This window comes from Plecotus auritus (genome assembly GCF_963455305.1).
Source record: "Plecotus auritus genome assembly, chromosome: 9".
In the NCBI taxonomy this organism is placed as follows: Eukaryota; Metazoa; Chordata; class Mammalia; order Chiroptera; family Vespertilionidae; genus Plecotus; species Plecotus auritus.
The window spans coordinates 42,998,607-43,014,234 of NC_137783.1; the positions used below are offsets into that span (position 1 = coordinate 42,998,607).

At 39.4% G+C, this 15,628-nt stretch overlaps 1 protein-coding gene across 1 annotated transcript in view; it reads right to left on the bottom strand.

Annotated features, from left to right (window-relative positions):
* Positions 1–15,628, bottom strand: part of DNA2 (DNA replication helicase/nuclease 2) — a gene marked incomplete at its 3' end in the record, with an annotated part of 35,307 nt that overhangs the window by 8,176 nt on the left and 11,503 nt on the right. Inside the window, 11 exon segments of the mRNA XM_080687991.1 lie at positions 2,548–2,752; positions 2,834–2,923; positions 3,013–3,206; positions 6,067–6,286; positions 7,040–7,154; positions 7,433–7,542; positions 7,620–7,736; positions 9,535–9,765; positions 11,322–11,516; positions 14,282–14,447; positions 15,349–15,466. Of these exon segments, the coding sequence (XP_080544117.1) occupies positions 2,548–2,752; positions 2,834–2,923; positions 3,013–3,206; positions 6,067–6,286; positions 7,040–7,154; positions 7,433–7,542; positions 7,620–7,736; positions 9,535–9,765; positions 11,322–11,516; positions 14,282–14,447; positions 15,349–15,466 (1,761 nt within the window).

The window sequence follows — 15,628 nt, forward strand, 5'->3', positions numbered from 1 at the left end:
AAAAATGAATGCGATTATTCGTTTTCAGAAAGCCATCCAGAAGCAACCATCTTAAACATACCACAGTTCAGGCTGAAATTTCTATGAATGGGACCACACATTGGGCTTCACCTGCTTTACTTTGCAATCCCCTATTTAAGGAATCAAAGGCCAGAAAAGATAAGGAACTTGCTCAAGGTCTCACAATAAATCATGGCACTAGGAATCAAAACGGAGATCTGGCCCTGGCCAGTGTGGCTCAGTCGGTTGGTTGGGCATAATCCCATGCACCGCAGAGTTGCTGGTTCAGTTCCTGGTCGGGGCACAAGCCTGGGTTGCACACTCATTCCCGGGAAGGGATGTGTAGAAGGCAGTCAATCAATGTTTCTCTCTCACATCCCCCCCTCTCTCTCCCTCCCTCTCGCTGATTGTTAAATTTAATTTAAAAATCTTAAAAAGCAAAACAAAAACTTAGATTTGGCCTCTAATATCCGTGTTCTTTCCATTTTTCTTGTTGCCTTTCTATACAAACAATGGAGCAGATAAAGTTCCCCAGGTTATACAATAACTGGGTAAAACTCTCCAAGGACTGTTTTTGCTCCTACACATCCCTAATTAACCTTCATTATTATTATTTATTTATTATTTTTTTACTTTAGAGAGGGAGGAAAAAGAGAGAGAGAAAGAGAGAATCAGTGATGTGAGAGACCAACTGGGATTGAACCTTGGTCACCCTGATGGGAATCAAACCTGTGACCTTGCCCAGCTGGTGTGGCTCAGTGGTTGAGCATCAACCTATGTACCAGGAAGTCATGGTTTGATTCCCAGTCAGAGCATATGCCCAGGGTTTCGGACTCGATCCCGAGTGTGGAGCGTGCAGGAGGCAGCTGATCAATGACTCTCTCTCATCATTAATGTTTCTATCTCTCTCTCCTTCTTCCTTCCTCTTTGAAATCAATAAAAAATATATATAAAAACAAAACCCTGCAACCTTCTGGTGCATGGAATGATGCTTTAGCCAATTGAGCCATATCGGCCAGGGCTAACGCTTGATTACTTTCAATACAACTTATTTGGAATCCTGATGCTAAGAAAGAAAAAACCTGAGTAGCAAAAATAAAGAACTTGAGTCATTATTGGTGAGGTAAACAATGGTAAATTATAACTAATAAATTGGAGTTGTGGTTTATAAAAGCAGTTATTTGTGATACTAGCTTATCTGAATAAATTTCCCAGAATCTACCTGCCCTTAGTTGTTAATTCTTGAACCTGAAATACTCTGACCATTATTCAAGAGAATGAAAATTCCAGCAGGGTCTGCACAATGCACAGTGACACCTATTTTTTTTTTTACAGTGAAACCTATTTTTAACAATCAGCTAACTCCACCCATCTTAATAACAAGTGATATATTTTAGAGTAATATGCATACATATAAGTAGCCACTATATTTTTATTTGAACTTATGTAAAGATTTCCAAATCAATGCTGAGAAGCACTACAGTATATAAAACAAATTACAGGGATATAGGGCCAAAACTTTGTTCTAACTAAGAACTAGGAATATTAAGTCATTTTAAGACCTTGTGAAGACTTTTGTTTAATGCCAAGTTTGTAAAGAGGTTTTTATGTGCATATGTGGGGTCAGAAAGTATATAGGAAACCTCCTCACTTTCAGCTCAATTGTGCCAAGAAACTAAAACTATTCTAGAAAAATAAAGTCTATTTTCTTCAAAGTCTTTAAAAGGACAAAAATTTATCCTATCTTCTCCTTATTGGTAAACCTAGCCTTTGATAGCATTAATGCCAATTTCTTTTCTAGAAAATGTAATTATACACTTGAGTTCATTCTCAGGCTTTCCTACTTCAAAAGTTAATTTTGACATCTATTGATCCTCAGAAAAACTTCCAACGATACAGGATTTACAAAAAAAATTGTGTGTGTTGCAAAAGTGTATGAGTATACTAGTTTTAACTGATAAATGCTAATGAAGCTTTTTTTTAAAAATATACTTTTTTTTTTTTTTAAATATATTTTATTGATATTTTACAGAGAGGAAGGGAGAGGGACAGAGAGCCAGAAACATCGATGAGAGAGAAACATCGATCAGCTGCCTCCTGCACACCTCCCACCGGGGATGTGCCCGCAACCAAGGCACATGCCCCTGACCGGAATCGAACCGGGACCCCTCAGTCCGCAGGCCGACGCTCCATCCACTGAGCCAAACCGGTTTTGGCAAAAAAAAAAAAATATACTTTTATTGATTTCAGAGAGGAATGGAGAGGGAGAGAGAGATAGAAACATCAATGATGAGAGAGAGTCATTGATTGGCTGCCTCCTACACCACCCCACTGGGGATCGAGCCCACAACCCCGGCATGTGCCCTTGACCAGAATCGAACCTGGGACCCTTCAGTCTGCAGGCCGATGCTCTATCCACTGAGCCAAACCGGGTAGGGCAGCTTTTTTTTTTTTTTTTAAATGAAGCATTTGCTACTGAAAACAGGAATTTAAATAGTAGGATAAAAGGAGAAAAACTGAAAGGAAAAAAAAAGTTTGGTTTCTTACCTGGTCTGTATTAAGAAAACAAACAGGATTGTTTGGTTCAAATGCTCCAATCAGCCAAGGATTTTCAGAATAATCAGCATAAAATTCCAGCTCCAGCTTCACGTCTTTAAAGTTAGGCAGGTTTATCACTGCACTGGCCACTTTGTCGGATCCACATTCCAGCTTTCCTTCATATGTCAGTTTATTACTTAAGGACATAATTTTACTAAGGGATTACAAAAATAACTTTAGTCTTGGCAGATGAAAACGAACATGCGCATCACTTGAAGCTGACAGTTACAAATACCTGTTCATTCTGTACTGCACAGTTAACTGTACGACAGCATTTTTATTCCGCTCCAGCCTCTTGAACAAGCTTTCACTCATGCCCAGAGCCCTGCCAACATAGATCCAGGCGTCTCAGTGTACTGTGACTGTCCCTTACAAAGAGTCCGGTTTAAAATTAAAACTTCAGTGTCTGCTTACCTTGCTTCACGGTTGAGCACCAGGGGAGGAAGCTGCTGATGATCCCCCACCAACACAAATCTCCGTGAAAAGAAAAGGGGCCCTAGGCAAACTAGCTGGCTAATTTGAGAGGCTTCATCCACAATACAAAAATCAAAAACTTTACGAGAAAATATTGGATGGTTTATTCCCATACATGTTGTTGCAACTATAAGCTAAAAACAAAAAAAACAGATCAGTTATTTAATATGTCCAAGAAATGTAATTTCTTTTTTTCCCATTTTTGAAATTAAAATATATTAAAAATATTTTGTCCCCAGTTACAGGAACACCCCAGTATTATTTAATTCTGAGACATAGCATGCAAAAATATTTAATTTTTTACTACAAATTGAAAAAATCAAGTAAATTTTCCATACATTATAACAATTCTCAAATTTACAGATCAAAAACAGCTCCAACAAAAGCCAAAGGAACAGGAAAGGGAAGCCAAGTAGATAGAAAGCTTTTATACAATAACCACTCTACTCTAGCCAAACACCACAGAAAAAACTGTGGCCCTAGCTGGTTTGGCTCAGTGGCTAGAATACTGGGCTATAGACTGGAAGGTCCCGGGTTCAATTCCGGTCAGGGGCACATGCTCGGTTTCAGGCTCGATCCCCAGTATGGGGAGGGCAGGAGGCAGCCGATCAATGATATTCTCTCATCATTGATGTTTCTATCTCTCTCTCCCTCTCCCTTCCTCTCTGAAATCAATAAAAATATTTAAAAAACAAAACAAAACTGTGGCTTCATCCCCCACCGATGCTAGCAGAGACCTAATTGGGGGAAGGGGGGCATAGACTTCAACTGTCCCTAGTTCATAAGCCTCCCTATTCTTGACATGACCAAATTGTAGAAATGGAGAACAGTTAAGTGGTTATCAGGGGTTAAGCAGGGGTGGGGTGGCAAAGAAATGGGTGTAGCTATAAAAATGCAACGTGAGTGATCCTTGTGGTAATGGACTAATTATTCTGTATCAATGTCAGCATCCTGGTTGTGAGTTTACTACAGTTTTGTAAAATGGTAAACAATGGGCAAAGGATATACATGATCTCTGTATTATTTCTTACAGCTGCATGTGAATCTATAATTATCTCAAAATAAAAAGGTTAATTTTCAAAAACTTTAAAATAACTGGCATAGATATTAGACAAAGGAGTTGAAGGAACAACCTATTAAATCTAATTTATTTTAGATTATTTTAAATTTTATTTTTAATAATGTTTCTTTTTATATATATAGTTTATTGATTTTTAGAGAGAGAGAGAGAGAGAGAGAGAGGGAGAGGAACATTGATGTAAGAGCTCAACATCGATTAGCTGCCTCCTGCACATCCCCTGCCAGACCAAGCCTGCAACACGGGCATATGTCCTTGACTGGGAATCGAACCCACAATCTCTTGCTGCACAGAACAATGCCCAACCAACTGAGCCGCACTGGCTAGAGCTGTTTCTTTTCTTTTTCTTAATGTTTTTATTGATTTAAGAGAGAGAGGAAAGGAGAGAGAAAGAGAGATCAATGTGAAAAAGAAACATTATTTGGCTGCCTCCTGCAGCCTCCTACTGGGGATTGAGTCTGCAATTCTGGCATGTGCCCTGATCAGGAATCAAACAGGTGGGATTGGCAACCTTTCTGTGGGACGATGCTCAACAAACTGAGCCACATGGGCCAGGGCTAGATGAATTTTTTTTAATCTATTTTTATTGATTTCAGAGAGGAAGGAAAGGAAGAGAGAGATAGAAATATCAATGATGAGAGGGAATTATTGATCGGATGCCTCCTGCACGCCCCCTATTGGGGACTGAGCCTGCAACACAGGCATGTGCCCTTGATGGGAATCAATACTGGGACCCTTCAGTCCACAGGCTGACGCTCTATCCACTGAGCCAAACCGGCTAGGGCTAGATGATTTTCTTAAAAGACAAAAATGCCAGTTAAGACTTCCCAGTAAAAATATAGACATTAAATAATAAAATGTAAATTAGGTTCTATATAGAAAAAAAAAAATCACAAGACTGTTCGTGTGCCATTGCCTCTAAATTCAAACTCACTAAAAAATCCTGATTAATAGTTTTCTAGGTGTGACAGTGTGATATAATAAGAAATATATACTTGGTCTTCCTCCTGGTTCTTGGCACAGAGCTCCTAAACCCTTTGGAATTTCCTGATAGGAGTGAGAAGAACATCTTTTGTTATTCATAATAAGCCCCTTGCAACCAAACCAGCATTTATTGCAAGAAGGTTTGACACTGGGATTGGAGCTGGCTGCCAGAGGAACCAACCAGGTGATTATAGAATTAGGACTTTCATCCATCCCTCCATCTCCATGAAGGGGAGAGGGGCTGAGGATTGAGCTAATCACCAATGGCCAATGATTAATCACACCTACATGATGGAATCTCCATAAAACCCCAAACAACAGGGTTTGGTGAACATGTCATGGAGCTGGGAGGGTGGTTCACCTGGAGAGGACATAGAAGTTGCATGTGCCTTTCCACATACCTTTCCCTATGCATCTCTTCCATTTGGCTGTTCCTGAATTGCACCCTATAAAATGTATTCAGTAGTAGTAAGAAAAGCACCTTCCTCAGTTCTATGAGCCATTCTAGTAAATTATCGAACCCAAGGAGGGGGTCATGGGAGCCCCGATTTATAGCTAGTTGTTCAGAAGCACAAGAGGCCCTGACTTGCAATTTAGAACTGAAATGGGGGGCAGTCTTGTGGGACTAAGCCCTGAAGCTGAGGAGTCTACACTAACTCTAGGTAGGTAAGTGTTAGAAGTGTTGTGAGAGAAGCAGAGTTTTCCTTTACTAGGATATTTTAAACTAGATGAGATCCCTGAATAATAAACCAAAAACCTCATTTCAGTTCAGAAGCAAGCCAACAAACTATAAATTAGTAAACTAGTCCTGCAGTTTACATGAATTAATCATGTAAAATTTGGTCAGTGTGACTGAATTTCTCAGAGTGCTGTTTCTCCCCATTCTGGCTACAAAAATTAATATCAGCATTCATATACCACGCTGTACTTACATGACTATTGTAGAATTCTTCTAGAAGCGCTAAGGATTTAATGGACTTTGATCTGCAAATTTCCTCCTCTGTAAATTTCTGGATATCTGGATGTACCTTCTGAGTCTGACCCAAGCGCAAAAATCCTATTTTAAACTTCGCTAACTTCAAAAGAATATTGTCAACAGCAGAATGTGTATAACTGGTCAACAAAACACTAAAACCACAGACATATAGAATTCTTACCTAAGAATGAATAAGAGAAAGGAAAACAGCATTACTTTTAATTCCAGACCATTTTTAACATGCTTATATTTTTCAAATAGAATTAGAAAACTTAATAGGAAGTATATCTAAGAGTTGAACCAAATAACTTTTTTAAAATTATAAGGCCAAAATGTGTTATGCAAGTATTATGGAAAGTAATAAAACTGAATACGTATGAACTTCCAATAGTGCCTGGCACACAGTATCTATCAATAAATATTTGCTACTATCATTATCATTAATCAGTAAATCACTACTCAGAAATTTGCCAATATGAAAAAAAACAAGAAAAATCTATTTCAACCACCTCTATATAGTTTATCATTTTTTTAAAAGGAAGGAAAACATACAATGATACATATGCCACCAACATAAAGAGACCTTAGACAATCCAAAATGCAAGGAATCTGCAACATGATTACAACTATTGGTCATTTAGCTTTTCTATTTCTCATGTCATTCTAAAATGGTAATTTGAAATAAAGGCATTTTGAGTTAATATTCAGCTCTTTTTTAAAAGATATATTTTATTGATTCCACTGGGGATTGAGCCTGAAAACCAGGCATGTGCCCTGAATGGAAATTGAACTGTGACCTCCTGGTTCACAGGTTGAATGAGCCACACCAGTCGGGCAATATTTAACTCTTTTGGTCTCAAAACATCACACGCTCTGAACAAAGGAGAAGCTGACTTACATATTTAGTTTCTAAGCAAAAGAACAATGACCTTACAAGAGTACATATTGTAGTGGTCTTTCCTGTTCCAGGCATGCCCACGATGAGTGTGTAGTCTTTGGAAAGAAGTACCTTTTTCATTGCTTGCCTCTGAGGTTTATTCAAACCTACATTTAAATGTAAAAATAACAGAAAAAAGTGTACTGAATTTCAATGAACAAATTCACTATTTTATAAGAAAAGCAGGCTCTATTCAAGTTTCTCCAATACAACTTTGCAAAGCAAGAAAATACGGTGATGTTAAAAAATATATGTAAACTACTTCCAAACAGACTTTGTGTAATAACTGTAACTGCATATAAATCATTAAAACACTAGACCGTAGGTTAAATTACAAATAGAACAAACAAAAAAATTGGGAGCAGACATGCTGATTATAGCACACCTTTTAGAATAGAGGCAACTGTGTCCTTCGCATCATGTGGAAGAATGGAACTGAGGTAGGATATAAACTGAGGTTCACGAAAGTCAATGATTAAATCTCGGAGTTTTTGGCTGAAAAGAAAAAAATGCTTTTAGTAACATTTCTTAGGAAAGTGGGGTAAAACTCAGATTCACTCACTGTTACAAACCTGGCATCAGTATTCTCCATCAATTTAGAAAGATTTCCTAATGGGGCGTCTACATCACAATTTTTTTCTTCCTGGTCCAATCTGAACAAAGTTGATTCTGGGAGTACTGACAAGTTCCTAAAACAGCAAAACATATGTACATGAATGTTTTTCACTTAACATGGTACGTCCTAGCAGATATTAACTATCTGCTAAAAGAGCAAATGAGCCAAAATACCTATTAAAATGGATACTATTTCCATTGAGTTACCCAGAAGTCACTGCATCTCCATCCATTAAGAAATGGTGACACATGCCTGCACTTCAAAGCAGGGAAAGCAGGCAGTACAGGAAGGAGAAGATATGAATATTGATGAACATGGATATTAGACTCTGCCCCAAAATTTTATAGCAGCTATTCTACTATTTACTTAATATTTTTCTTTAAATCAACCTGTTTGTTTGAAGTGAGATAAATATACTTTATATCACAACTATTAATGAATAATTTTTTTTAAATATATTTTATTGATATTTCACAGAGAGGAAGGGAGAGGGATAGAGAGCTAGAAACATCGATGAGAGAGAAACATCGATCAGCTGCCTCCTGCACACCTCCCACTGGGGATGTGCCCGCAACCAAGGTACATGCCCTTGACCGGAATCGAACCCGGGACCCTTCAATCCGCAGGCCGACGCTCTATCCACTGAGCCAAACCGGTTTTGGCTGAATAATTTTTTTAAGGGAAAGAACAAAATGGTGAATGCCAGAATGCTAAGGAGAAATAGGCTACATATTTAACACAGGCTATCTATCCTGACCCCGACATGCGGCTATGAGGATTAGATCAGACTATGTCCGCATTGTACTGTGGGTCGTGAGGCACTAAAGAAAAGGTCAGCCGTTTGCAAGTCCCTCAAATGTCAAACACGAAATTAGTAGATGACCCAGCAATTCCACTATGACTTATCGACAAGGGCAATAAAAATATGTTCACATAAAAATTTGGAGGTGAATATTTATAGTAACACTAGCCATAACACCCAAAAGTGAAAACAATTCAAATGTCTATCAGCTGGTGAATAAATGAACAAATGTGGTCTATCGATGTAACAGAATATTATTCAGGCATAAAAAGAAATAAGGTACTAAAGGAAAAAAAAAAAAAGAGGGTACTGATAAATGCTAAAACATGGATGAACCCCATAAACATGCTAAAAGAAGCCAGACCAATAAAACAAAAACAACAAAAAACCTACCACCACATGTTATGTGGTTCTGTTTACAGAAATATCCAGAAGAGGTCCATCCATAGAGACAGAAAGCAGAGTAGCTGTTGCCAGGGGCTGGAGGGAGGGAGAGTAGAAAGTGTGGCTTAATGGGCACGTTTCCTTTCAGGGTGATGAAAGTTTCTTGTAACCAGACAGAGGTGCTGGTTGCACAATACTGTGACTGTGCTACATGCCACCGAACTGTGCATTTTAAAATAATTAATCGTCAATTTTATGTTATGTGAATTTTACCTCAAATTTTAAAATAAAGAAATGCAGTACTGATATATACTGGTACATGGAAATGAATCTCAAAATAGCAGGCTAAAACAAACACAAACACTAGGGTAAATGGAAGAAGCCAATCACAAACGACCACATATTGTACCCTCCCACTACATAAAATGTTCACAACAGCTATAGCGGCAGAAAGGAAACGGGTGGTTGCGGTTGTCTAGGGCTGGAGGAGTGACTGCTGCAGGGCACAGGGTTTCTTTATGGGGAGATGAAAATGCTCTAAAATTGATTCTGGTGATGGGTGTAACTCTGAATATACTAAAAACCATTGAATTATACATGTAAAATGGATGAACCTGTATGGTATGTGAATTACATCTCAGTAAAGCTGTTCTCCCTCCCCCCAAAAAAGGGAGCATTTCATTACCTGTCTAATAAACAGGTTACTGTTGTGACATTAATCTCTTTCACGTATCCCCTAGACAAAGCAAAGAGTGTTCTCTCTTCTCCACTTAAAATAATTCTGTCACCTGCCATTAGGTTTGTGATAGGCATGGCGCCATTTTTACGTTGGAAATTATGTAAATATTGTCCGTCACAAACTGTCTTTACACGTTCTGTTCTAATCAGGTTTCCAATGCAGTTGCCACTTTGCTCCCTGTGGAGTAGAAAGAGAAAGCTTCCATTTATATCACATATATAAATACTGTATTGGCAGTTTTCCCCAATTTTCTTGTTTGTCTGGCCCCCAAAAACTCTAATGCTAATATTGAGCCTGTCATTTTTACATATTCGACAATCCACACTAAAATTTTAGAAATGCTCCTGGCCGGCGTGGCTCAGTGGTTGAGCGTCGACCTATGACCCAGGAAGTCACAGTTCAATTCCCAGTCAGGGCACATGCCTGGGTTGCGGGCTGGATCCCCAGTGTGTGCAGGAGGCAGCTGATCAATGATTCTCTCTCATCACTGATGTTTCTATCTCTCTCTCCCTCTCTCTTTTTCTCTCTGAAATCAATAAAAATATGTTTTTTTAAAAAATAAAATTTTAGAAATGCGAAGGGAACATTCTATTAGCTAGGAAACAATCCCCACCAATGGGCTGCTAGACAAGCACTAGGGAGCACCTCCCGTGTTGCACGCACAGGCTGTGATCTCTGAGCAACCTGTGTCAGCACTTTGATCCTGAAAGGCCACCCTCACCCCCTGCGCATAACATCTCAAAAGACAAACGATGATAACCCATTCCTGAGTCCTATTTCTTCAGTTTTACATGAGGATTTATGTTTGCTGTTATTAAAATAATAGCAAGCAAACTAATAATTCCACTGCTTCTAGGAAATAAATATTGAGCATTTACAATCTCACAGGCACTACTATTAAACACTAAGCAACTTCAGAAGCTTTTTGGCATGTGCACTTGACAGAGTCACTGGACTTATGTTGTCTATGTATAACTACTCAAACATTCTCCACTATGATGTTTTCTGTGTTAAAGTCTAGTATTAAGAAAATAGTGATCCAATTATTTCTAAAGTCACATTATTATCAATATTCATTCTGGAAAGAAACAAATAGATGAAAAGCAACTAAATATTACATAAAGAAAAATATAATGCAAAGATATACAAAACTGCAGCTTTACAAGTAACTTGTAAAAAAAAATGGATCTCACAAAATATAAGATTGACCAACTGTAGAAAATTTAAGTCTGTATCAAATAATTTATTGAAATACATTTACATTTTTGCCCGGCTAGGGTGGTTCAGTGGTTGAGGGCCCACCCATGAACCAAGAAGTCAGGACATATGCCTGGGTTTGGCCTGATCCCCAGTAGGCGTGCAAGATGCAGCCAATCAATGATTCTCTCTCATCATTGATGCTTCTCTCTCTCTCCCCCTCTCCTTCCTTCTCTGAAATCAATAAAAATATATTTAAAATTAGACTTCCTGAGGCATATTTTTCCTACTGAAAATAGCTAACAATGGTGCTCTACTCAGAAACAATTCACTGACAGCCATCCGGAGTTAGCATGAATATATGAAACTGCATGTCTTTAACACACAATAATAACCAGTATTTGTCACGAATTCCAAATGCCATCCACTAACTCAGTGGTCGGCAAACTACGGCTCTGTTGACTAATGAGTTTGCCGACCACTGCACTAACTAATACACATTATTGAAGTTTTGCTGTATTAAATGTAGTACTTACATTTCTGATGAAGGCATCAACCATATATTTTGGTTATTTTTTTTATTATCCTTTGATTTTGACTCCAGAGTTAACATTAGACACCACAGGCTGAAATACTCTAAGTGTGTAACCTTGAGGTGCTGGGTTTCCTCTTTTATTTTGGACAGTATGCCAATGGGGACTGAACTGTCATCCATCTGTTGTTCGACTGCTCTAAAGATAAAGCTCCAAGTCAGACATGTGTATAAAATATTTTGCTGGCTATGAAATGAGATACTTCTAAAGTAAGTACATATAATGATGATCATAACTTATAACCACAGCCCCTAATTTTCTTTAAAAGTAATTTCAATGTTCTACAAGCCAAATGGCTTTTTACAAAACAAAATGCTTAAGATTAACTCAATACTGCATTATTTTGCCTTCAATGACTGTGCCCCTAACAACTACTTGGTATACTCTAGTCTTCATTCCTATTGGTAGCGAGTTTTGGCTTTTTGTACAACTGCATTTCTCAAAGTCACAATATTTGTACATCCAGCTCTGTGCCACAGGAAAGTCAACATAAAAACTAGGAGAATTATCTGGAATTTCATTTTGCTTAATGCTAATTTCTACATTTTTGTATAGAAACAAATATCTCATAGGATAGCCTACAACACATTGAGAATAAAACACAAGATTTCAAAACAATGTGCTTATAGTAAAGGGCCCAACTTCCCATGGTTCAGTCTTCTGCCATTAAGAGATCCTTTGATATAATAGTTTTAAAAGTTCTTTATGTGAATTTTCAGGCTGAATTAGAATTTTGGTTCTGATTTGATCTTGTCTAGTCTGTATTTACATCTAACTACTTTTTTATGTCCTTTTGCTGGCCTATGAAGGTATAAATACAAACGACTGTTTATAAGAGCTAAAAACTTCCCACATGTAATAAAATAGACATAACATTCAAGGCCACTGGATCATACCAAACTTTGTATCTGGAAGAAACAATTTCCCTGTTTTTTTAAACTACAAAAGGCCTGAAATTAAAATAGCAACTAAGAAGCGAAAGATTTCTTAAAACACCATTTAAGTTGTATTCAAAATGCCTATACTACATACTACATCTTTCTTAACCAAAGCTCAAAAAGCACTCTATTGTTCCCCAATGAAATAGGCTTGTTATAAAATACTAGAGGCCCGGTGGTCCGTAGGCCTGGCCAGCGATCAGGGCCGATCAGGGCTTCTGGCTGCTGGCCAGGGCCTTCCATCCCTGGCTGCCAGCTGCCGGTGGGGGTCTTCCTTCGTTCCATGCCACCCCCTAGTGGTCAGAGCATGTCATAGTGAGTGATCAAACTCCCAAGAGGACACTTTGCATATTAGCCTTTTATATAGAGAGAAGATGAACTGTGGCCCTAGCCAGTTTGGCTCAGTGGATAGAGTGTCAGCATGCAGACTGAAGGGTCCCAGGTTTGATCCCAGACAAGGGCATGTACCTCGGTGACAGGCTCTTGGCACTGGTCGGCAGCATGTGGGAGACAACCAATCGATGCATCTCTCTCACATCGGTGTTTCTCTCTGTCTCTTACTCTCCCTTCCACTCTCTCTAAAAATCAATGAAAAAAATATCCTCGAGTGAGGATTAAAAAATAGATATCCCATCGAATGAAAGAGTAATATGCAAATTGACCATCACTCCCACACGTAAGATGGCTGCCCCCATGTGGTCAAAGATGGCTGCCCCATGTGGACACAAGATGGCCAGAAGGGGAGGGAAGTTGGGAGGGACCAGGCCTGCAAGGGAGGGCAGTTGTGGGCGATCAGGCCAGCAGGGGAGGGCAATTGGAAGGGACCAGGCCTGCAAGGGAGGGCAGTTGGGGGTGATCAAGTCTGCAGGGGAGGGCAGTTAGGGGTGACCTGGCCTGCAGGGGAGGGCAGTTAGGGGCAAACAGGCTGGCAGGGGAGCAGTTAGGCATCAATCAGGCTGGCAGGGGAGTAGTTAGGGGGTGATCAGGCTGGCAGGCAGAAGCAGTTAGGGGCAATCAGGAAGGCAGGCAGGCGAGCAGTTGGGAGCCAGCAGTCCTAGATTGTGAGAGGGATCCCAGATTGGAGAGGGTGCAGGCTGGGCTGAGGGACACACACCCCCATGCACGAATTTTGTGCACCAGGCCTCTAGTCCTATATAATAAAAGGGTAATATGCAAATAGACTGAACAGAACCAAACAACCAATCAAAGCATAATATGCTAATGATATGCTAAGGCTGTTCAACTGCTCACTATGATATGCAGTGACCACCAGGGGGCAGATAGTCAACTGGTCAACCAGTCGCTATGACGTGCACTGACCACTAGGGGGCATATGCTCCAATGGGTAGGTTAGCTTGCTGCTGGGGTCTGGCCAATGGCCGATCAGGACTGAGGGAAGACAGGCCAGACACACCATGGAGCCCTCCTTCAGTCCCTCCCCAAGCCTCATATTGCACCGGTGGGGTCCCTCAGCCTGGCCTGCGCCCTCTTGCAATCTGGGACCCCTCAGGGGATGTCGGAGAGCCGATTTCAGCCCGATCCCACAGGCCACTCCCATTGGGAGGGCGCCAGACACAGGGCTCATGGCTGATGAGCACTGCTGCGGCAGCGCGAGCCTCTCTGGATTGGGACTGATTGGGCGCAAGCCTGAGGCAGGCACAGTGGGGCCAGGATGAGCGAGAGCGGCGGCAGGTAGGAGCTGCAGGTGGCGTTGGACTGCGGGTTTCGGCCCAGTCCCTGCAGGCCACCCAGAGGGACTCCACCCGTGCATGAGTTTGTGCACCGGGCCTCTAGTATATATATATGAACTATGCTTTTTTCCCTAGTCCCTTCATTTTACAAATATACACAGAAAAAAATGGCTAAAATGAAATCATTAATGCCAAACCAGCCAGCAATGTTAAATCATTTTAATTGAGTGCATACTTAAATGAAATTAGTATTTTTGGAAGACAGTGTGTTTACCTGCTATAAAGAGCACAGTTACCCACTTGTGAACAATATTTACAGGTTTGCCGTTCCTCAATTATTTGTGGCAAAGGAGTAAGCTCTGTCTTCTCCTTTCCAGTAGCAGGTTTGCTAATACGGTGAAACAAAGAGAATGCCATCTGGTTTCTTAGTTTTAATAATTCTATGGGGGGAGGAAGAAAAAAGAAAAATTAATTAATTAACTAATTAATTAATTAATTCTATGGGGAAGGAAGGACAGGTATCTTTTAAGAATTAAGTTTATTATATATCTTTTCCAATGCATAAATAAAACATTCAGATTTAAAAACATTAAAAAAAGTAAAGAACAACATTCATTATTCCCACTACTCTAGAATAACCACTGTTAACACTTTGGTATGATTCCTCCAATTTCTGTTCACTTGATAAATTCTTTCAACAATCATGTATCTCATAATTAGTACAAATTGTGAAGTTGCTGCTTTATTCGCTGAATGCTAAGGATAAATACAACTATCTAGAGTATAGGGTAGGAAATTAAAGTTTTATATGATAAAATTTTAAAAAGTTAATGTTTTCAACTATACTATATATCTTTAAAATTCTTTTAAAAAAATACCATAACTACAAATTAAAACCTGTATTAGGCCTAGCAAGTACATCGAGCTACTGTCAGGTATAAATACAGGCACACCTTGTCTCATTGTGCTTCGCTTTATTGCACTTCACAGATTTTGCGTTTTTTACAAATTGAAGATGCCCTACGCCAGCAAAAAGATTATGACTCGCATGATGTCTAGCATTTCTTAGTAGTAAAGTATTTTTTAATTAAGGTATACACACTGTTTTATTAGACATAATGCTACTGCACACTTAATAGACTACAGGATCATGTAAACATAACCTTTATATGCACTAAGAAACCAAAAAATTCGTGTTACTCGCTCTCTCGCAATATTCACTTTATTGTGGTGATCTGGAACCAAACCTGCAGTACCTACAGGTATGCTGTATGTATCACTAACAGCTGAAGGGGGAAACAAACAACCCAGAGAAGTAAAAATGAGAGGAAACAGCTCAACCTCTTTTATCAAGATGTTTGGCAGGCACAGGGTACATCTGGCCAGTCTTGAGGTAGAGGAGCAGGCCAGCCTCCGGATCAGCTCTTCTCTCTTGACTCAGCAGTGTATACAGAACCAGCTGTGAAAACAGTGTACATTTTGTCAAATAAAACTTTAACTTTCTGCTTTTCCATATGTGGTTTGCAATCAATACATACTATAATTTTATAATCAAAAGGTCAATTAAGCTATTTCTATTTTGAAAATTACGTTGATTTCAGAGAGGAAGAGAGAGGGAAAG